The sequence below is a fragment of the Carcharodon carcharias genome, chromosome 4, assembly GCF_017639515.1.
Source record: "Carcharodon carcharias isolate sCarCar2 chromosome 4, sCarCar2.pri, whole genome shotgun sequence".
Taxonomy (NCBI): domain Eukaryota; kingdom Metazoa; phylum Chordata; class Chondrichthyes; order Lamniformes; family Lamnidae; genus Carcharodon; species Carcharodon carcharias.
Window position 1 is genome coordinate 198179121 of NC_054470.1, and position 23490 is coordinate 198202610.

A 23490-nucleotide genomic window follows, 5' to 3' on the forward strand; every position below is an offset into this window, starting at 1 on the left:
GGGTGGGTGGGGGGGGTTGGGGAGGGTGCGGGGGTTTGGGTGGGGGTGGGGTGGGTGGGGGGGTTGGGGATGGTGCGGGGGGTTTGGGTGGTGGTGGGGGTGGGTGGGGGGGGTGGTGGGGAGGGTGCGGGGGTTTGGGTGGGGGTGGGTGGGGGGGTTGGGGATGGTGCGGGGGGTTTGGGTGGGGGTGGGGGTGGGTGGGTGGTGGGGAGGGTGCGGGGGGTTTGGGTGGTGGTGGGGGTGGGTGGGTGGTGGGGAGGGTGCGGGGGGTTTGGGTGGGGGTGGGTGGGTGGGGGGTGGTGGGGAGGGTGCGGGGGGTTTGGGTGGGGGTGGGTGGGTGGGTGGGTGGGGGGTGGTGGGGAGGGTGCGGGGGGGTTTTGGCTGGGGGTGGGGTTGGGGGCTGGGTGGGTGGAGAGGGAGGGTGCGGGGGTTTGGGTGGTGGTGGGGGTGGGTGGGTGGGGGGGTTGGGGAGGGTGCGGGGGTTTGGGTGGGGGTGGGTGGGTGGGGGGGTTGGGGATGGTGCGGGGGGTTTGGGTGGTGGTGGGGGTGGGTGGGGGGGGTGGTGGGGAGGGTGCGGGAGGGTTTGGGTGGGTGGGGGGGTGAGTGGTGTGCCATAAAGTTCCAGCCATTGCTTCAGGCTGATGATCTTCGCTCAGAACTGGAAAAGTTCTGAAATGTGGAGAGGGTCTGAAGGAAATGAAAGGGTGAAGGGTGGGTCAAAGCAGGCCAGGGAAAGCCTGTGGTCAGCTGGAGACCAGGAGAGGTTAAATACAAGGCAAGAACTGCATTTATGTAGTGCCTTCACAACCACCAAAAGTCTCAAAGGTTTTACAGCGTTGAAGCACTTTATGAAGTGTGGTCAGTGTTGTAATGCAGGAAAACCCAGCAGCCCAATGTGTGCACAGCAAGAACCCACAAACAGCAATGTGATGATGATCTGATAATCTGTTTTTTGTGATGTTGATTGAGGGATAACTATTGGCTAGAACACTGGGGGGATCTCCCCTGCCCTTCTCCTTGCAGTGGTATTGTCACCAGAGGCCCAGGGTAATGCTCTGGGGACCCTGGTTCGAATCCTGCCACGGCAGGTGGTAGAATTTGAATTCAATAAAAAATCTGGAATATAAAGTCTAATGGTGACCATGAAACCATTGTCGATTGTTGTAAAAACTCATCTGGGTCACTAATGTCCTTTAGGGAAGGAAATCTGCCATCCTTACCTGGTCTGGCCTACATGTGACTCCAGACCCACAGCAATGTGGGTGACTCTTAAATGCCCCTGAAATGGCCTAGCTAACCACTCAGTTCAAGGGCAGTTAAGGATGGGCAATGAATGCTGGCCCAGCCAGAGATGCCCACATCCCATGAACCAATTAAAGAAAACAACAGTGTTACGGGATCTTTTACATTCATATGAGTGAGCAGTTTAACATCTTATCCAAAAGACAATGCTGCACTCCCTCAGAACTGTACTGGGAGTGTCAGCCGGCATTTTTAGGCTCTACCCTTGGAGTGGGATTGTACCAGAACCTCATGATTCAGAGGAAAGCATGTCAGCTGATGATGGAACAAAGAGTGTTATAATAGGAATAGGAAGAAAATTGTGGTAATATGACAGATATTTAATTCCCTTTAAACCCTTACCCGATCTCTCCCACTGCTAAGAACTCTATATAACTGTGACCATGGTGGTGAGGTGACTATGGTGGTGCGGTGACTATGGTGGTACGGTGACAATGGTGGTGCAGTGACTATGGTGGTGTGGTGACTATGGTGGTGTGGTGACTATGGTGGTGCAGTGACTATGGTGGTACGGTGACAATGGTGGTGAGGTGACTATGGTGGTGCAGTGACTATGGTGGTACGGTGACAATGGTGGTGAGGTGACTATGGTGGTGTGGTGACCATGGTGGTGTGGTGACTATGGTGATGAGGGGATTATGCTGGTGCGGTGACTATGGTGGTGCAGTGACTATGGTGATGCGGTGACTATGGTGGTGCAGTGACCATGGTGGTGCGGTGATTATGGTGGTGAGGTGATTATGGTGGTGAGGTGATTATGGTGGTGAGGTGACTATGGTGATGCAGTGACCATGGTGGTGTGGTGATTATGGTGGTGAGGTGATTATGGTGCTGAGGTGATTATGGTGGTGAGGTGATTATGGTGGTGCAGTGACCATGGTGGTGCGGTGATTATGATGGTGAGGTGATTATGGTGGTGAGGTGACCATGTTGGTGCGGTGACTATGGTGGTGCGGTGACCATGTTGGTGTGGTGACTATGGTGGTGCGGTGACTATGGTGGTGAGGTGACTATGGTGGTGCGATGACTATGGTGGTGAGGTAATTATGGTGGTGAGGTGATTATGGTGGTGAGGTGACCATGGTGGTGCGGTGATAATGGTGGTGCGGTGATAATGGTGGTGCGGTGATTATGGTGGTGCAGTGACTATGGTGGTGCAGTGACCATGGTGGTGAGGTGATTATGGTGGTGAGGTGACCATGGTAGTGCGGTGATTATGGTGGTGAGGTGATTATGGTGGTGCGGTGACTATGGTGGTGCGGTGACTATGGTAGCGCTGTTACCATGGTAGTGTGGTGAATATGGTGGTGCAGTGATTATGATGGTGAGGTGACCATGGTGGTGCAGTGACTATGGTGGTGCGGTGACTATGGTGGTGCGGTGACTATGGTGGTGCGGTGACTATTGTAGTGCGCTGACTATGGTGGTGCGGTGATTATGGTGGTGCGGTGACTATGGTGGTGCGGTGATTATGGTGGTGTGGTGACTATGGTGGTGTGATGACTATTGTGGTGCGGTGACTATGGTGGTGCGGTGACTATGGTAGCGCTGTTACCATGGTAGTGTGGTGAATATGGTGGTGCAGTGATTATGATGGTGAGGTGACCATGGTGGTGCAGTGACTATGGTGGTGCGGTGACTATGGTGGTGCGGTGACTATGGTGGTGCGGTGACTATTGTAGTGCGCTGACTGTGGTGGTGCGGTGATTATGGTGGTGCGGTGACTATGGTGGTGCGGTGATTATGGTGGTGCGGTGACTATTGTAGTGCGCTGACTGTGGTGGTGCGGTGATTATGGTGGTGCGGTGACTATGGTGGTGCGGTGATTATGGTGGTGTGGTGACTATGGTGGTGTGGTGACTATTGTGGTGCGGTGACTATGGTGGTGCGGTGATTATGGTGGTGAGGTGACTATGGTGGTGCGGTGATTATGGTGGTGAGGTGACTATGGTGGTGTGGTGACTATTGTGGTGCGGTGACTATGGTGGTGCGGTGACTATGGTGGTGCGGTGATTATGGTGGTGAGGTGACTATGGTGGTGTGGTGACTATTGTGGTGCGGTGACTATGGTGGTGCGGTGACTATGGTGGTGCGGTGACTATGGTGGTGCGGTGACTATAGTGGTGAGGTGATTATGGTGGTGAGGTGATTATGATACTGGAATGATAACCAGAGGCCTGGCTTTAATCCAGAAGATCTGAGTTGAAATCTACCATGGCACACTCTGAGAATTAAAATTTACTTTAGAAAGATCAGGAAATGAAAAACTGGCCTGTGTAAAAGTGAGCATGGAGCTGCTGGATTCTTATTAAAATCCAACCAGTTCACTAATATCCTTTAAGGAAGCAGACCTGCTGCTCTTACCCGGTCCCTGCATCTCTGTGTGACTCCAGTCCCACAGATTTGCCTCTTGACCTGGCAAGCCCTCAGCGGAACCCCACGGTTCAAGAAGGCAGCTCATTAACCCCTACTCAGGGCAACTGGGGATGTTCAATAACCGCCGGCCTTGACAGTGACAACCACCCTGTGAAAGAATGACATTAACAAATTGTCTAGAATCTCAGGAGTTCCCAATGTTAATGGTTCTAGTGTCTTTAACCGCCCCACCCCCCCACCACCCCCGCAGGCAAGGTAAGTCAATTCCGTCCAAATTATTGCAAATGTAGAGTTTCTACTAAAAGAGAGTTCCAAGCATTAAAGGAATTTAGGCCGGAATCGACGGCTCCCATTGGTGTCAGGTGTCAGGTGTCATGGTGGGTATGAGTGGACAATATGACAAGAAGGCCAAAAATTGGTTCTGCACTGTTGTGAAACCAGCCGGCGATTGTTCCATGGCGGCCGAGTTTCCCACCGTCCAGCCTGGGATTTCACTTTGAAGCACTTGATCTCATCATTGGGCCCCCTCGCCGGAATCATCCCCCCCACATCACGTTTACCACCCTCGACAGCACGACTTCAGAATGTCATGATCTCCAACTCCTTGGAAAGGCCTGAACCTCAAGGGGAACTCGGAGGTGAGCGCACACAACCTCGCACAGCACTCGCGAGTATCGCCTGTGGGACATTGAGGAAGAGGCTCCGCACATTCTGGTGTGTGGGGCGGGTGGGGGGGGGCCACAGGCAAGTCACTTTCCCCTGGCTGGTGGTAAGGGCTCCCGTGTGGGGGTGAGGCCGAGGAGGGGGAAGGCAGCACAGACTGAGGGAAGTACACAAGCACCTGCTGGGACGGGGGGTGGGTGGAGGGGGGTTGGCGGGGGGTGGGGTGGGGGGTAGGTGGTGAGGGAAGCGGCCACACGTTTGGAAAACCTAGTTAAAAGTGAGCATTCTCCCTCAGCAGCAGCTCCATTGACAGGCCTGGAGTCAGAGCCTCTGAAGCTTTTCTGTCCACTCGAGCAACGTAAAAACACGAAAGAGCCACCAAACACTCTGGAACTGTCACCCCCTCGGGCTCAGACTGCAAATTAACGTGTGTTTTAGGGAGCAGCAGAGCAATTGGCCGACTGGACGCGTTGTAGAATCCCCCTGGTGAAAGCTGGTCATGGAGCAGTCCCTGGCGGACACGCTCAGAGCTCCTTGCAATGTCTTTATTAATGTTTGGACTGGTGCCCATCATGGTCCAAGCTAACAGGGCAGCCTTGCAGTGTGGGTTAGGAGAATGTCTGGGCCTGAGCTGAGGGCACAGCCTGCAGTCCAATGGGCAAAGCTGCTGCCAATCGGTCAGGTGGAGAGGGGCGGAGGTGGGCGGGGTTTCAGACAGCCAATGAGCACACGGCACACTGGCCATCCAAGTGGTGACCAGCACTCTCTGGGATGCATGAAGGGGCCTTGAGACTTGACCAAGAGAGGTCCTTAGGACGCCTATTCTAACCCACGTTAACTCTCTCTTTGATCCTGCAGGAGGAGGACATCAGGATCATGGAGCTTGGTGATTTATCAGGATGCCTCATGGTTTACAGGGAGCAGAGAAGAAGAGAGTGACAGAGGCTCCTGACTCAGCAAAGGGAGGAGCACCTCCCTCAAGGTGAAGGGGTGACAGGGCCTGCTGTACACGCAGCTGAAGATCCACAGTGAGCCCTCACTCATAGTCTCCTCGCTAGGCCCAGAGTCTACAGACGGTGCCTGTCATTCCTGCAGATGACTGAGAACCAGTGTCTCTGAAGACAGCGCATGTCTAGGGAACTGGTTAGTCACATCTGCCACCTGCTGCAGGATTTGGCCCCACGGGGACATGGAGGGCATCCACTGCCAGTGGCTGTGAGAGTGACAGCGGTGCTCAGTTTTTACCCCAGTGGCTCCTTCCAGGGCTCCACAGGTGACGTGTGTGGGATCTCACAAGCCTCCACCCACAAGCATATCCAGGAGGTCACGGATACCACCTTTACAAAAACTTTGTGCATTTTGCCTGGGACCGGGACAGCCAGGATACAAGAGCGATTGGATTTGCCCAGATCTCAGGTTTCCCACAGGTGCAGGGGGCCATCGACTGCCCTCATGTGGCTCTCCGATCTCCGTGGCAACACACGGTCGACTACATCAACCACAAGGGCTTCCATTCGCTGAATGTGCAGTTGGTTTGTGAGCACCACAAACACATCCTGTAGGTCTGCGCACGGTTCCCAGGGAGTGTCCACGACTCCTACATTCTCAGTCAGTCTCAGATCCCTGGAGTCTTCCAGGGTCCACAGAGGCTGCAGGGTGGGCTCCTCGGGGACAAGGGCCACCCACAGAGGCTGTGGCTGATGACACCCGTGTGGGGGCCTCAGACTGCAGCAGAGCGATGGGATAATGAGGCTCATGCTGCAAACCGGACTTTGGTGGAGCAAACGATAGGCATATTGAAAATGAGGTTCCGGTGCCTCAACAGGTCTGGTGGAGCACCGCAGTACGGTCCCCAGAGGCTTTCACACATCACTGTAGCTGTGCTGCGTGCCACACAACCTGGGGGGAGGACCTGACTGAGGATGAGTTGGAGGAGCTGCACCTATCCTCAGATATCGAAGGGGATGAGGGTGATGAGGTCCTCAAAGGCGAGAACATCAACAACGAGGTCATTGCAATGGCCGGATGAGGCAGGCACGCTCGAGAGACCCTCATAGCTGCAAGATCCATGGAGGGTGATGAGTGCTGCCCTGACATCCTCACCTTGCACCTGTGAACAGTTGACTCCTGTGTGGCTGATGGCAGCACACGCACCCTCAGTGCTCAGGCTCCTGTCATCGAGACGCAGCGGAGGCCCTAATAGTCACTCGATTGCAGGAGGATGATGATGACATGTAGTGAGGACACTCCATAGACCTTCACACAGCCTCTGAGAACGTCTGCCTCCACACCATCCAGGAGGTGTCCCAGGACCGTGTCACTGAATCGGGGTCTGCACTGTTCTCAGCTTTTGGGGCCATGTCTTCAGCGGAGCACCGGAATCTTCACTGGGCTGGACGCAGTGAGAAGTGTGCGCACGGCTGCAGTTTAAACGTGGTGCCCGGAGTGAAGTCACAGTGTGGTGAGCCAATCAGAGGCCGGCCACCAGTGATGCAGCATGTTTCACGTGACTGCGTAATTTATGAGGCGGGAAGGGTGTGAAAATCCGTCATTGCTGCCGGCGGGTGAAACGCCTTTTCTCATTCCCACTTCAGCACTTAGTTCATATCCTGGACATCTCTGCCCTCAGTCTTAGCCTGGGTCCCTCAAATAAAAATGCCCTCTTCCAGGAGTCTCAAAGGTAACAAGGTTATCTTAGGATGGGGCATACATTGCGGCCTACCTTGGTAGACCAGCCTGTTTGATAGGTTATCAATACCAGCTCTTCGAAATCTAACCATGACTTCTAGACTAAGGTGCTTGTGTGAGGATTATCGAGATCATGGATACTTTAGACTACACCTCTTGTATGCTTCAATTATAATTGATGCCAGTCATTAATTACAGCTTATACTTGAGGTTATAGGTAGTAACTAAAGATTACAGGCGATTTTGATTTCCACCTTATCAGCAAAGTTCAGATCTTCAAACAGTATATGAAAGAAAATTATACCCTCAGAATCCAGTATGGTTATATTGGCTTTTGCAATGGGCAGCATGGTGGCACAGTGGTTAATGCTGCTGCCTCACCGCTCCAGGGACCCGCGTTCAATTCTGATCTTGGGTGTCTGTCTGTGTGGAGTTTGCACGTTCTCCATGTGTCTGTGCAGGAGCTCTGGTTTCCTCCCAAGGTCCAAAGATGTGCTGGTTCGGTGGATTGGCTGCAGTAACTTATTTCCCTGTGAGTGTGTGTGTGTGTGTGTGTGTGTGCCCGGTGATTGGCTGGCGTCTTGTCCTGGGTGTACCTTGTGTAGTGCCCATCTCCTGTTGGAACAGGTTCTGACTCCCTGTGACCCTGAATTGGATGAAGTGGCTCTGAAAAAGCGGCGAGTTTTTGAAGTATCTCTGGGAAGGAATTCAACCCTTTTGTGTCTCAAGATGGCTGAATGCTGACTGCTCTGTTTTTGCCAGCCCTGTGTCTATTTTAAAACTAAGCTCACTGAGCTTAGAAAAGGATTCAATTGTCCTTTGTCTTTTGAGAAAAATACTCCTTGTCAAACTTTAAAAAGGTTTTCAGACAAAAAGGCCTCCTGCATTTCTAGTTGACTGCCTTCCGCAGATATATAGACAATTCAAGGACTCTTTGTTTGCTCCTGGACTTATCATCCCAGCAACAATTCCAACCCTGTAGCCAAAATTTTTAACATCAACCTGTTTGCCTAATTGTTTTTTCCCATGAATGATAATTGTTAAATCTTAAATTTTGCATCAAATTTATTAATTTCTTTACACCAACACCCTCCAATCACTGGGATTTTCCTTGGGGTCGGTGGGAGAGAGAGAAAGAGAGATTGAGAAAGAGGTCATAGTGATTAATTAACAATTCCAGTAAAGCATTATGCCAGTACCAGGATGCAAACAAGAGACAATTTATTCCTTGTCTGATAACTGTCATGTTGCTGTGACGTGTGTAATTTGGGCAATGCAGACTAACACACAGTCTCTGTTACAGGTATCCAAACAACGTTACCAGGTGGCAGAAATGCTTGAGATTATCTGCTTCTCAGGTTATGAGCTGAGTGGATATCAGTTCTATCGCTGCCTTCCTGATGGTACCTGGCACAAGGAAGACGTGGAATGTCAACGTGAGGTTCCTCTTATAGCGAGTTCTTTCCTTTTTTTTATTCATTCATGGGATGTAGGCTTCGCTGGCTGGGCCAGCATTTATTACCCATCCCTAATTGCCCTTGAGAAGGTGGTGGTGAGCTGCCTTCTTGAACAGCTGCAGTCCATGTGGTGTAGGTACACCCACAGTGCTGTTAGGGAGGGAGTTCCAGGATTTTGACCCAGTGACAGTGAAGGAACGGCGATATATTTCCAAGTCAGGATGGTGTGTGACTTGGAGGGGAACTTCCAGGTGGTGGTGTTCCCATCTATCTGCTGCCCTTGTCCTTCTAGATGGTAGTGGTGGTGGGCTTGGAAGGTGCTGTCAAAGGAGCCTTGGTAAATTTCTGCAGTGCATCTTGTAGATGGTACACACTGCTGCTACTGTGTGTCAGTGGTGGAGGAAGTGAATGTGGTGCCAATCAAGCGGGCTGCTTTGTCCTGGATGGTGTCAAGCTTCTTGAGTGTTGTGGGAGCTGCACTCATCCAGGCAAGTGGGGAGTATTCCATCATACTCCTGACTTGTACCTTGTAGATGGTGGACAGGCTTTGGGGAGTCAGGAGGTGAGTTACTCGTTGCAGGATTCCTAGCCTTTGACCTGCTCTTGTAGCCACAGTGTTTATATGGATAGTCCAGTTCAGTTTCTGGTCAATGGTAACCCCAGGATGTTAATAGTGGGGGATTCAGTGATGGTAATGCCATTGAACATCAAGGGGCGATGGTTGGATTCTCTCTTGTTTGAGATGGTCATTGCCTGAAACTTGTGTGGCATGAATGTTACTTGCCACTTGTCAGCCCAAACCTGGATATTGTCCAGGTCTTGCTGCATTTGGACATGGACTGCTTCAGTATCTGAGGAGTCACGAATGGTGCTGAACATTGTGCAATCATCAGTGAACATCCCCACTTCTGACCTTATGATGGAAGGAAGATCATTGATGAAGCAGCTGAAGATGGTTGGGCCTAGGACACTACCCCGAGGAACCCTGTAGTGATGTGCTGGAGTTAAGATGACTGACCTCCAACAACCACAACCATCTTCCTTTGTGCAAGGTATGATTCCAACTAGTGGAGAGTTTCCCCACTGATTCCCTTTGACCCCAGTTTTGCTAGGGCTCCTTGATGCCACACTCGGTCAAATATGGCCTTGATGTCAAGGGCAGTCACTCTCATCTGACCTTGGGAGGTCAGCTCTTTTGCCCATGTTTGAACCAAGGATACAATGAGGTCAGGAGCTGAGTGGCCCTGGCAGAACCCAAACTGGGCGTCAGTGAGCAGGTTATTGCTAAGCAAGTGCCACTTGATAGCACTGTTGATGACCTTCCATTACTTTACTGATGATGGAGAGTGGACAGCTGAGGTGTTAATTCGCTGGGGTGGATTTGTCCTGCTTTTTGTGTACAGGACATACCTGGGCAATTTTCCACACAATGAGGTAGATGCCAGTGTTGTAGCTGTACTGGAATAGCTTGGCTAGGGGCACGGCAAGTTCTGGAGTACAAGTCTTCAGTACTATTGCTGGAATATTGTCAGGGCCCATAGCCTTTGCAGTGTCCTGTGCCTTCAGTCGTTTTGTGATATCATGTGGAGTGAATCGAATTGGCTGAAGACTGGCATCTGTGATGCTGGGAACCTCCGGAGGAGACTGAGATGGATCATCCACTCAGCACTTCTGGCTGAAGATTGTTGAAAATGCTCCAGCCTTATCTTTTGCACTGATGTGCTGGGCTCTCCCATCATTGAGGATGGGGATGTTTGTGGAGCCTCCTCCTCCAGTGAGTTGTTTATCACGACTGGATGTGGCAGGACTGCAGAGCTTAGATCTGATCCGTTGGTTGTGGAATTGCTTAGCTCTGTCTATCACTTGCTGCTTATATTGTTTGACCTGCAAGTAGTCCTGTGTTATAGCTTCACCAGGTTGACACCTCATTTTTAGGTATGCCTGGTGCTGCTCCTGGCATGCCCTCCTGCACTCTTCATTGAACCAGGGTTGATCCCCTGGCTTGATGGTAATGGTAGAGTGGGGGATATGCCGGGCCATGATGTTACAGATTGTGTTTGAGTTCAATTCTGCTGCTGCTGATGGCCCACAGCACCTCATGGATGCCCAGTCTTGAGTTGCGAGATCTGTTTGAAACCTAACCCATTTAGCACGGTGGTAGTGCCACACAACACGATGGAGGGTATCCTCAATGTGAAGTTTCCACAACGACTCTGCGATGGTCACTCCTACCGATACATGGACTGCAGCGGTTCAAGAAGGCAACTCACCACCATCTTCTCAACAGCAACTAAGGATGGGCAATAAATGCTGGCTCCATGATCTCATCCCCTCTATCTTTGTCATGTAGCATTCAAACCCTCTAAGATATCTGCACTCATCTGGTTCTCTCATCTTGTCCATTCCCGATTTTAATTGCTTCACTGTTGCTGGCCCTGCTTCCAGCAGTTGGGCCCCAATCTCTGGAATTCCCTCCCTATACCTCTCCATCTCTCCACCTCACTCTCCTTCTTTAAGATACTTAAAACTTGCCTCATTGACCAAGCTTTAGGAGATCCAACCTAATAGCTTGTTAAGGACAGGAGGGGGATAATTTAAACAGCACTGATTTCTCTTCCCTCCAGCCATCCATAAGCAGAAAGGTGTTATGATTTGCTTCCCCCTTTATAAACGGGGGCATATTTCCCAAGCCCTTGGTTTTGGTGTGACCCAAGTTTCTATTTACAACCCCACAGCAAACATGGGATATGATGAACTCAAAGGGTTAGTTTATTTGCACACACTCAAAACATGGGAGTGGGGTCACAATAGACAAATTTCTTTGCATTCATACAGCAAGAGAGGGAAAAGAGAGTAACGATTTAAGGTGCAGGTGATGTTAACTTCACACATTGAGATGAGCATGCAGAGATGATTCAGTCTTGTAGGCGATGACACAGAGCATCCAGCAGAAGCATAGTAGATGGGATCAGGTATCCAACCTGGACCAAAGCTCCTTGCCTGTGAGGCTGCTAGTTAGATGGTAAACAGCAGACTGAGTTTTGCAGTTCAGCAAGGCAATATTACTGGTTGCACAAGCCTGAGACCCAAGTTACATGACTCCCACCCTCCATACTGTCTTTGACAAAGGACGTGTATTCCCTCATCTGGGTCCCCGAGATTGTTAAATATCTCAACTATTAAGAATTGAAAGAAATGTTGCGGGGCCCTTTGTCTTAGCAGGTGAGCAGACTCCTGTTGGCCAGCCTGGGTTATGAGATACAGATGGCCTTTGTAAAATTCTCTTTGAATTTGGTCTGTGTAGCCCACAGCAGGGTCATTAGTGGCTCTTTTGGGATAACGATATGCAAGTTTACCTGATACTGCCAGGTCGCTTCTTTTGTTCGAGGTCACAAACAGACATAGATTCAGCCATTTTAGGTCTTTGTCCAGTTTGAAATTTTTAAAGATAGCAATAATCATATCTATATATATTTTATAAAATGAATATACAGTGTGAGGTCTTAGTCCTTCACAATCTTCTTATGTGGCCCGGTGTCATACTTAATTTTACAATGCACCTGTGAAGGGCTGTTTTGCTATTTTAAAGATGCAATAGAAATATAAATGGTAAGTGTAATCTGTTTTAGTGATGTTGGTTGAAGGATAAGTATTGGCTCAGACACCAGGGAGAACTCCCACGCTCTTCTCCAGAATAGTGCTAAGGAAATGTTTACATTTACCTTAGAGGGTAAGTGGGGTTTCAGTTTAAGATCCCATCTGAAAAACATGGTCTCAGACAGTGCAGCGCTCCTTCAGTACTGCACTGGGAGTGTCAACCTGGGTTATGTGCTCAAGTCTCAGGAGTAGGACCAGAACTGGAGACCCAGGGATGAGAGTGTTCACGCACTGAGCTGCAGCTGATACCATGACAGGCAAATCTGTTGAATCTCCGCGATGGTTGCTCCATGCCTCTGATTGAGATATGATCCCAACCTCCAGTCAGCCGCTGAGCGGAGATCGCCTGATGATCCTGTGCTGAACTGGCCTGTCACTCGCCAGTACTGGGCTGCAGAAAACTGACCTGGTCCTTCTCGAGCTGACCCTCAGCTTCTCCATCCTCCAATCCCGAGAGCAACCTCACGCCAGTCCCACAGTCTCACTGACCCTCCATCAGACCCCAAGAGACTGCCTCAGTGGTCCTGAGGCCAAGTGGCTATGGGACTGGCCTAGTAATTAAGAGCTTTTTCAGTTGAAATCCCACCGTTTCTTGGTCGACAGTTTAATTTAGTAAAATCTGGCAAATTCTGGGCTGGCACCAGATAGAATAGGAAGAGGAACAGTTCCTCGAGACTGTTGCGCCATTCATGGCTGAACTGTAACAGATGCACCTTTGCTCAATACTCCACGATATTTTGCAGAAATAGCAAACTCAGCTTTTAAATTTTCAATATCCCCCACCCCCCACCAGGCTTTTTGGGGATAGAGTTCCAAACTCCCACTCCCCTTTCCCAAACGGCCCCCTCCCCCTCCTCTCCCTCATCCCAGCGCACTCTAACAGCATGAATAGTTAATGCCTTCTCTTTGTGTTGTAGGGAAGGTCTGCACCCGGCCAGCTGCCTCCAGCCCAGCGACGCTACAACCATTCAAGGTGGAGTATGACATTGGCGAGTCCGTTCATGTGAAATGCCCGCCCAGGATGGTACCGGTGGGGCAGGCTCAATACGAGTGTGGACCCGGCCTCACCTGGGAACCCGATCTTCCCCAGGACATCCACTGCAAGCCTGGTAAGAGCCTGTAACGGGGCCAGTGTTCCCCTGGAATGTCCCCCTGTTAACCTCAGCACAGAGCCCGGTCAGTGGGACCAACATCAGGAAACCCGCTGCTTTTTAAAACACAAGGGGAAGCGCTTCAATAAGGTGAACAGCTAGTCTAAATCCCGACGCTACATAGGAACCTAGGACTTAGGAGCAGGAGTGGGCCTTTGAATGTGACCATAGTTTAGCCCCAGTCATCCTGTTTCTGATAAGGACTCTCTTCTATCGCAGTCTGCAGTATGCAGGCCAACCAAGGGCTTAATTAATCAGCCATTGATTCATGTCAACACACCAGGGGGTGAGAGTACAGATGTGAGGACGTCTCCCTCAACTCACAGACAGAATGGCCGCCTGGCAAAAGGACAAATGGAATAGAGGATGTGAAACTGATGCTACAGGAATGCAGAGCGATACGAGACGCTCAGTGCACCGGACACACAGCTTCCTGCACAGCTGGGGCTGTGAGCGACCAGGAGAGGAGGGATAGGGGGCAAAGACTGCAGCTGTGAGAGTAGATGAATATTCTGGAGCACTGATGGATCAGCTTGGTTGGATCAGACAGTATTTATATATGAACATCCATTCTAGAGGCTAAACGGGTAGATCAGAAAAGCAGGAAGTACAGGAGTGCAAGCACCAACCCCCGGAGAGCCCCACTACAAACTTTCCTTCAGTCCGAGAAACAACTGTTCACCGCCAGTCTCTGCTTCCTGTCACTTAGCCAACTGCATATCCCTGCTGCTACTATCCCTTTAATCCCATGGGCTTCAACTTTTCACGCAAGTCCGTTGTGCAGCACTTTATCAAATGTCTTTTGGAAGTCTGTACACCACATCAACAGCATTACCCTCATCAACCCTCTCTGTTAGCTCTTCAAACAACTCAATCACAGAATCATGGAATTTTAACAGCACAGCAGGAGGCCATTTGGCCTATCATGTCTGCACTAGCTCTCCAAATGAGCATTATGACCTAGTGCCATTGCCCTGCCTTTTCACCATAGCCTTGCACATTGTTTCTATTCAAATAATCATCTAATGTCCTCTTGAATGCCTCGATTGAACCAGCCTCCACCACACTTCCTGGCCGTGCATTCCAGACTCGAACCACTCGCTGTGTGAAAAAGCTTTTTCTCACCTCGCATTTGCTTCTTTTGCAAATCACTTTCAATCTGTGTCCTCTCGCTCTTGATCCCTTTATGAACGGGAACAGCTTCTCCCCATCTACTCTGTCCAGCCCCCTCATGATTTTGAACATTTCTTTCGAATCTCCTCTCAGCCTTCCCCTCTCCAAGGAGAACAGTCCCAACATCTCCAATCTTTCTTTGTAACTGAAGTGTCTCATTCCTGGAACCATTCTTGTAAACTTATTCTGCACTCTCTCCAATGTGTTCATATCCTTCCTATAGTGTGGTGCCCAGAACTGTACACAATACTGCAGCTGAGGTCTAACCAGTGTCTTATATAAATTCAGCATAACCTCCCTGACTCATCATGTACATCATGTACTCTATGCCTCTCTAAATAAAGCCCAGGATACTATTTGCTTTATTAACTGCTCTCTTCACCTGCCCTCTCAGCTTCAATGATCTATGAACATATACACCCAGGTCTTTCTGCTCCTGTACCCCATTCAAAATGTCACCCCTTATTTTATATTGTCTGTCTGTGTTCTTCCTACCAAAATGCATCACCCCACACTTCTCTGCATTGAACTTCATCTGCCACCTATCTGCCCACTCCACCAACTTGTCTATGTCCTTTTGAAGTTCTACACTGTCCTCCCCACAGTTCACAACACTCCCAAGCTTCATATCATCTGCAAACTTTGAAATTGTCCCCTGGGCAGCACAATCTAGATCATTAATATATATCAGGAAAAGCAAGGATCCCAATACCGACCCCTGGGGAACTCCACTACAAACCTTCCTACAGCCTGAAAAATATCCATTGACCATTACTCTCTGCTTCCTATTTTTCAGCCAATTCTGTATCCACATTGTTACTGTCCCTTTTATTCCATGAGCAACAACTTTTCTCACCAGTCTGTTTTATGGCACTGTGTCCAATGCCTTTTGAAAGTCCATGTACACAATATCAACAGCATTACCCTCATCAACCTTTTCTGTTACCTCTTCAAAAAACTCCAGCAAGTTAGTTAACTACAATTTCCCCTTTAGAAATCCATGCTGGCACTTCCTTATCAACACATATTTTTCCATGTGACTACTAATTCCATCCCTAATAATTGTTTCTAGAACCTTGCCCACCACAGGAGTTAAACTGACTGGTCAGTAATTGCTTGGCCTATCCTTACAACCTTCTTTGAACAAGGGCGTAATGTTTGCAATCTCCAGTCCTCTGGCATCTCCTCTGAGTCTAGGAAGACTGAAAAATTATGGCGAGTGTCCCTGCAATTTCTATTCTCACTTCTTTCAACATCCTTGGATGCATCTCATCCGTTCCCGGTGCCTTGTCAACTTTAAGTACCGACAGTCTATTCAACACTTGCTCCTTATCAATGTTGAACCCTTCTAGTAACAGAGTTTCCTCATCTGTCACCATGGCCTGGGTAGCATCTACCTCCTTGGTAAAGACGGATGCAAAGTATTCATTTAATACCTCAGCTATGGCCCCTTCGTCCATGTGTAAATTCCTTTTGGATCCATAATCGGCCCTACTCCTCCTTTTACCGCCCCCCCACCCCCTGCCAATGCTATTTATATGCCTATAGGAGACTTTGGGATTCCCCTTTATCTTAGCTGCCAGTCTTATCTCATAATCCCTCTTCACTTCTCTAATATGCTGAACCTTCTGTATTCCTCTTGGTTCTCAATTGTATTTTCTACCTGACACCTGACATAAGTGCACTTTTTCATTTTTATCTTAATTTCTATCTCCTTTTTCATCCAGGGAGCTCTGGATTTGTTTGCCCTACCATTCCCATTTTTTTTGATGATAGCCCATTGTTCCCCTACAGTTTTTCCTGCCAATCTTTCTTTCCTATGTGACCCAGCTCCATTCTTGCCCCATGGAAGTCGGCTCTTGTCCAGTTAATTATTTTTACTCTGGGTTGCCTTTCGTCCTTTTCTATCATCATCCTAAAACGTACAATACAATGATCACTGTCTCCTAAATGTTCCTCCACTAACACTTGATCTACTTGGCCCACCTTATTTCCAAGAACCAGGTCCAACAGTGTGTCTTTTCTTGTTGGATTGGACACATACTGCTGTAGAAAATTCTCCTCAACACAATCTAGGAACTCTTGCCCCTCTCTGCCCTTTACACTATCGCTGTCCCAGTCTACATTCGGGTAATTAGACTCACCCGTTATAACTACTCTATAATGTTTGCATCTCTCTGTAATTTCCCTGCAGATTTGTTCTTCTACATCCTTCTCACTAGTTGGTGGTCTATAGACTACACCGAGCAATGTAATTACACCCTTTTTGTTCCTTAGCTCGAGCCAAATTGATTCTGTCCTTGGGACATCCTCTTTCTCCAGTACTTCAACGCTCTCCTTAACCAATACCACCGCCCCTGCCATCTCCCCCCCCCTCCCCAGAGCCAGTCCCAGTGCCCCAGGAATCTAAAGCCCTCCCTCCTGCACCATCTTTCCAGCCACGCATTCATCTGCCTTATCCTCCTATTCCGGTACTCACTGGCACGTGGCACTGGGAGTAATCCGGAGATTACTACATTTGAGGTCCTGCTTGCTAATTTTCTGCCTAGCTCCCTAAATTCTGATTGCAGGACCACATCCCCCTTCCTAACTAAATCATTGGCACCAATGTGGACCACAACCTCTGGCTGTTCACCCTCCCCCAGAAGAATGTCCTGCAGCTGCTCCGTAACATCCTTGACCCTGGTGCCAGGGGGGGGCAATGCATCATCCTAGAGTCACGTCTACAGCCACAGAAATATCTGCCTGTTCCCCTAACCAATGAATCCCCTATCACTATAGCTTATCCTTTCTTCTTCCTCCCCTCCTGTACAGCTGAGCCGCTCATGGTGCCACAAACTTGGCTCTGACTGCCAATGTCTTAATTCTACTTCCCTTATGTTAACTTTATTCTACTTTGGATTATTTATATTACTTTGGTTAATTGGCTCTAAATTCCCCTCATTCCTGGCGCTTCTCAGTTAAATCCAAGTATAGCAACTTCTTTAAAAAATTACACATTTCTAATTTACTCACCAGGCCTTACTTGCCAAGGCCACCACACTTCCTTGAGGAAAGGTAGAAAAGGAAAAGAGCACCTCCTCCCTGAACTCCCTCAGTCACCAAACTCTAACTGAAGCACTCTACTGCAGCCGAAAACAATGCAGCAGTGCAGACAAAAGAAGATTCACTAAAGAGTAATGGGGTGCTTTAGAAACAGGTGGGGTGGAATTGCAAATGAAAGTACGAAAATGTCAGACTTGCTGATAATATTCACTTTGTGTCAGTCTTCGAAGGATAGGACAATATACCTTACATTGCAGAGGAACTAGTAACCAATCTAGGACCGAAAATCACTGAAGTTAATAGCAAGCCTTAGAGAAAATGAAGACTGACAAATCCCCATTTTCAGATGGTTTTCACCCCAGGATTTTAAAGGAAAAAGCTGAGGAAGTTATAGAGGTTTTAGCCCTAATGCTAACATATGAATCAGGAGCAGCAGTAAGCCTTTCAGCCCCTTGAGCCTGCTCCACCATTCAATAAGATCATTGCTGATCTGATTGTGACCTCAGCATCACTTCCCTGCTCACCCCCCTATACTCTTTGACTCCCTTGTTAGTCAAGAATCTATCTATCTCTGCCTTAAAAATATTTATTAAGCTTGATTCTTCTGCTTTCTGGGGAGGAGAGTTCCACAGACTCGTGACCTTCTGAGAGAAATATTTATCCTCAATTCTGTCTCAAATAAGAGACTCCTTATTTTTAACTGTATCCCCTAGTTCTAATCTCTCCCAAAAGGGAAACATCCTCTCAGCATCCACCCTATCAAACCCCCTCAGGACCTTTATATGTTTGAACAAGATCATCTCTCAACCTTCTAAACTCCAATGGATAGAGGCCTAACCTGTCCAATCATTGAACTAGTCCAATGCATTCGTTGCTCCCAATGCAGTTTCCTCAAACACAGACTGGGTGACCGCTTTGCAGAACACCTTCGGTCTGTCCGCAAGCATGACCCAGACCTCCCTGTCGCTTGCCATTTCAACACTCCACCCTGCTCTCATGCCCACATGTCTGTCCTTGGCCTGCTGCATTGTTCCAGTGAAGCTCAACGCAGACTGGAGGAACAGCACCTCATCTTCTGACTAGGCACTTTACAGCCTTCCGGACTGAATATTGAATTCAACAACTTCAGACCATGAACTCTCTCCTCTATCTTCACCCCTGTTTTAATCCCTTTTTAAAATTTATTTTTATTTTTTATTCACTTGTTTTCATTTTTATTCATTGATTCAATGGTTTGTCCTTTGTTTCAGCCCCTTTTTAAGTCCCTTTTTCTGGCCTTTTCCCCCAAAACACCACCCCCTTCCCTCCACACCCCCAATAGTGCCATGTTACTCGTTCCACGTTGCTCTTTCACAGAGTGCTGACGATTGTTCTGCTATTATCACGTCCTGCTTTATCTTTATGCCACTATCAGCACCTTCTTTAGTCTTCACCACTACCATTGACACCTTTGTCAATCTCTCCTCAGCCCCTACCTATCGCTGGCCTTCTATTCAGCTTCACCTGCTCCAACCCCCCTTCCCCCTCCCCCTTACACAGTATAAGATGCATCACATCTACTTCCCTTCAGCTCTGAAACCAGCTTATATTTCAACTCTTTCTTGGACTTGAACGCAAGTTCTGTCGAAGGGTCATGAGGACTCGAAACGTCAACTCTTTTCTTCTCCGCCGATGCTGCCAGACCTGCTGAGTTTTTCCAGGTAATTCTGTTTTTGTTTTGGATTTCCAGCATCCGCAGTTTTTTTGTTTTTATCTCTGAAGAAGAGTTATATGGGCTCAAAACTCGGTTTTTCTCTCTCCACAGACGCTGCTGGACCTGTTGCGTTTTCCCAGCGTTTTCTGTTTTTGTTTCAGATTTCCAGCATCCGCAGTATTTTGCTTTTATCTCCAGCTCATTGGTATCCCCTTGGTTAATCACATACTGCCTCGGGTCAGCCTGCAGCTGTCTCTGTAACCCCATGTAACGGTTTTGTTCTTTAGTTATCGATGCCAGTGTCTGCCAGCCAGGAAAGAAAGTGAGTGAAGACCAATGTGTTTGTATGTCAGCAGATCAGGACTGTGGGTAAGTTATAGTCTGGACGTTTGCTGCTGACTCCCAGCGGCCAGACCTGACTTGTGTGGGAGCTTGTGTCTTTGCTATGAGTCTTGTTACATGTGTCTATGTCAATGCTTTTTCTCATCTGTGCGTTTGTTGTCTCTCTATCCGAGTCTCTTTTTTGTGTGTTATGCATTTCTCTGACTGGCTGTTTGAGCTAGTATGCATTATGTGGGTGATTTTCTCTGTGCGTGTGTGTGTGTGTGTGTGTGTGTGTGAGTCTGTGTGTGTGTGTGTGTGTGTGTGTGTGTGTGTGAGTCTGTGTGTGTGTGTGTGTGTGTGTGTGAGTGTGTCTGTGTATGTGTGTGTGTGTGTGTGTGTGTGTGGGTGATTTTCTGTGTGCGTGTGTGTGAGTATGTGTGTGTGTTTGTGTGTGTGTGTGTACGGGTGTGTGTGTGTGTTTGTGTCTGCGGGCGTGTGTGTGTGTCTGTGTGTGTTTGTGTGTGTGTGTGAGTGTGTGGGTGATTTTCTGTGTGCGTGTGTGTGAGTATGTATGAGTGTGTGTGTGTGTGCGGGCGTGTGTGTGAGTATGTGTGTGTGTGAATGTGTGTGTGTGTGTGTCTGTGTGTGTGTGGGTGTCTGTGTGTGTCTGTGGGTGTGTCAGGTAGTAAGTTAAAATGTTAAAAATCTGAAACCTAGCCCCAACACGCCTCCAACCCACCTACTTCTGGTTTTAAAGGAAGCTGGAGAGGAATGGGAATCAACACGCTCCCATCGAGGCAGCTTGGCAGATTACGTATTATAATAAAGCTCTGTGTCTTATACTTAGCCAATGTTTGTATCTGTTTCTGTGTCTATAGCGACACTATTGTCCCTGAATTTTTGTGGTTCTTCCAACCTTACAGTTGACTGCTCAGGCAAATCGGCCAGGCGGACTTTACATTTTCATCAAACCTCACCCAAGGGCGGGATGGAATCTCCATTATGAAATAAAATAATAATAAATACCTGTAGACAGCATTTTATCAGCTTTATATTCAGGTCATTGATTGTGACGCATGGACATTTCTTTCAGCTTTTAAAACCTTTATTTGGGCATTTCCAGCTCTGCAGCTCCCTGAGGTAACGCTCTCTGTCTGTCTGCCCGCAGGGAGCTCTCTCTCTGTCTGTCTGCCCGCAGGGAGCTCTCTCTCTGTCTGTCTGCCCGCAGGGAGCTCTCTCTGTCTGCCCGCAGGGAGCTCTCTCTCTGTCTGCCCACAGGGAGCTCTCTGTCTGCCCACAGGGAGCTCTCTCTCTCTCTGTCTGCCCACAGGGAGCTCTCTCTCTGTCTGTCCGCAGGGAGCTCTCACTGTCTGCCCGCAGGGAGCTCTCTCTCTGTCTGCCCGCAGGGAGCTCTCACTGTCTGCCCGCAGGGAGCTCTCTGTCTGTCTGCCCGCAGGGAGCTCTCTGTCTGTCTGCCCGCAGGGAGCTCTCACTGTCTGCCCGCAGGGAGCTCTCTGTCTGTCTGCCCGCAGGGAGCTCTCACTGTCTGCCCGCAGGGAGCTCTCTCTCTGTCTGTCTGCCCGCAGGGAGCTCTCTCTGTCTGTCTGCCCGCAGGGAGCTCTCTCTCTGTCTGTCCGCAGGGAGCTCTCTGTCTGTCTGCCCGCAGGGAGCTCTCTGTCTGCCCGCAGGAAGCTCTCTCTGTCTGTCTGCCCGCAGGGAGCTCTCTCTGTCTGTCTGCCCGCAGGGAGCTCTCTCTGTCTGTCTGCCCGCAGGGAGCTCTCTCTGTCTGTCTGCCCGCAGGGAGCTCTGTCTGTCTCTCTGCCCGCAGGGAGCTCTCTCTGTCTGTCTGCCCGCAGGGAGCTCTGTCTGTCTCTCTGCCCGCAGGGAGCTCTCTCTGTCTGTCTGTCTGCAGGGAGCTCTCTCTGTCTGTCTGCCCGCAGGGAGCTCTCTGTCTGTCTGCCCGCAGGGAGCTCTCTGTCTGTCTGCCCGCAGGGAGCTCTCTGTCTGTCTGCCCGCAGGGATCTCTCTCTCTGTCTGCCCGCAGGGATCTCTCTCTCTCTGTCTGCCCGCAGGGATCTCTCTCTCTGTCTGCCCACAGGGAGCTCTCTCTCTCTGTCTGCCCACAGGGAGCTCTCTCTCTCTGTCTGCCCGCAGGGATCTCTCTCTCTCTGTCTGCCCGCAGGGAGCTCTCTCTCTGTCTGCCCACAGGGAGCTCTCTCTCTCTGTCTGCCCGCAGGGAGCTCTCTCTCTCTGTCTGCCCGCAGGGATCTCTCTCTCTCTGTCTGCCCGCAGGGAGCTCCCTCTCTCTGACTGCCCACAGGGATCTCTCTCTCTGTCTGGCCGCAGGGATCTCTCTCTCTCTGTCTGCCCGCAGGGAGCTCCCTCTCTCTGACTGCCCACAGGGATCTCTCTCTCTGTCTGGCCGCAGGGATCTCTCTCTCTCTGTCTGCCCACAGGGAGCTCTCTCTCTCTGTCTGCCCACAGGGATCTCTCTCTCTCTGTCTGCCCACAGGGATCTCTCTCTCTCTGTCTGCCCACAGGGATCTCTCTCTCTCTGTCTGCCCACAGGGAGCTCTCTCTCTGTCTGGCCGCAGGGATCTCTCTCTCTCTGTCTGCCCACAGGGATCTCTCTCTCTCTGTCTGCCCACAGGGATCTCTCTCTCTCTGTCTGCCCACAGGGATCTCTCTCTCTCTGTCTGCCCGCAGGCAGCTCTCTCTGTCTGCCCACAGGGATCTCTCTCTCTCTGTCTGCCCGCAGGGAGCTCTCTCTCTCTGTCTGCCCACAGGGAGCTCTCTCTCTGTCTGCCCACAGGGAGCTCTCTCTGTCTGCCCACAGGGAGCTCTCTCTCTCTGTCTGCCCGCAGGGAGCTCTCTCTCTCTGTCTGCCCACAGGGATCTCTCTCTCTCTGTCTGCCCGCAGGGAGCTCTCTCTGTCTGTCTGCCCGCAGGGAGCTCTCTCTGTCTGTCTGCCCACAGGGATCTCTCTCTCTCTGTCTGTCCGCAGGGAGCTCTCTCTCTCTGTCTGCCCACAGGGATCTCTCTCTCTCTGTCTGCCCGCAGGGAGCTCTCTCTGTCTGTCTGCCCACAGGGAGCTCTCTCTCTCTGTCTGCCCGCAGGGAGCTCTCTCTCTCTGTCTGCCCGCAGGCAGCTCTCTCTGTCTGCCCACAGGGATCTCTCTCTCTCTGTCTGCCCACAGGGAGCTCTCTCTCTCTGTCTGCCTGCAGGCAGCTCTCTCTGTCTGCCCACAGGGATCTCTCTCTCTCTGTCTGCCCACAGGGAGCTCTCTCTCTCTGTCTGCCCACAGGGAGCTCTCTCTCTCTGTCTGCCCGCAGGGATCTCTCTCTCTCTGTCTGCCCACAGGGATCTCTCTCTCTCTGTCTGCCCACAGGCAGCTCTCTCTGTCTGCCCACAGGGAGCTCTCTCTCTCTGACTGCCCACAGGGATCTCTCTCTCTCTGTCTGCCCACAGGGATCTCTCTCTCTCTGTCTGCCCACAGGGATCTCTCTCTCTCTGTCTGCCCACAGGGAGCTCTCTCTCTCTGTTTGCCCACAGGCAGCTCTCTCTGTCTGCCCACAGGGATCTCTCTCTCTCTGTCTGCCCACAGGGATCTCTCTCTCTCTGTCTGCCCACAGGGATCTCTCTCTCTCTGTCTGCCCACAGGGAGCTCTCTCTCTCTGTTTGCCCACAGGGTTCTCTCTCTCTCTGACTGCCCACAGGGATCTCTCTCTCTCTGTCTGCCCACAGGGTTCTCTCTCTCTCTGACTGCCCACAGGGATCTCTCTCTCTCTGTCTGCCCACAGGGATCTCTCTCTCTCTGTCTGCCCACAGGGATCTCTCTCTCTCTGTCTGCCCACAGGGAGCTCTCTCTCTCTGTTTGCCCACAGGCAGCTCTCTCTGTCTGCCCACAGGGATCTCTCTCTCTCTGTCTGCCCACAGGGATCTCTCTCTCTCTGTCTGCCCA

General features: G+C 50.2%; 1 protein-coding gene across 1 annotated transcript in view; it reads left to right on the top strand.

The window, feature by feature from the left end:
• LOC121277393 (complement component C6-like) overlaps positions 1–23490 on the top strand; it is a 78352-nt gene that overhangs the window by 45881 nt on the left and 8981 nt on the right. Inside the window, exons 13-15 of the mRNA XM_041186805.1 lie at positions 8333–8465; positions 13061–13252; positions 19493–19574. Coding sequence (XP_041042739.1) covers positions 8333–8465; positions 13061–13252; positions 19493–19574 — 407 coding nt within the window. The remainder of the gene's footprint in view (positions 1–8332; positions 8466–13060; positions 13253–19492; positions 19575–23490) is intronic.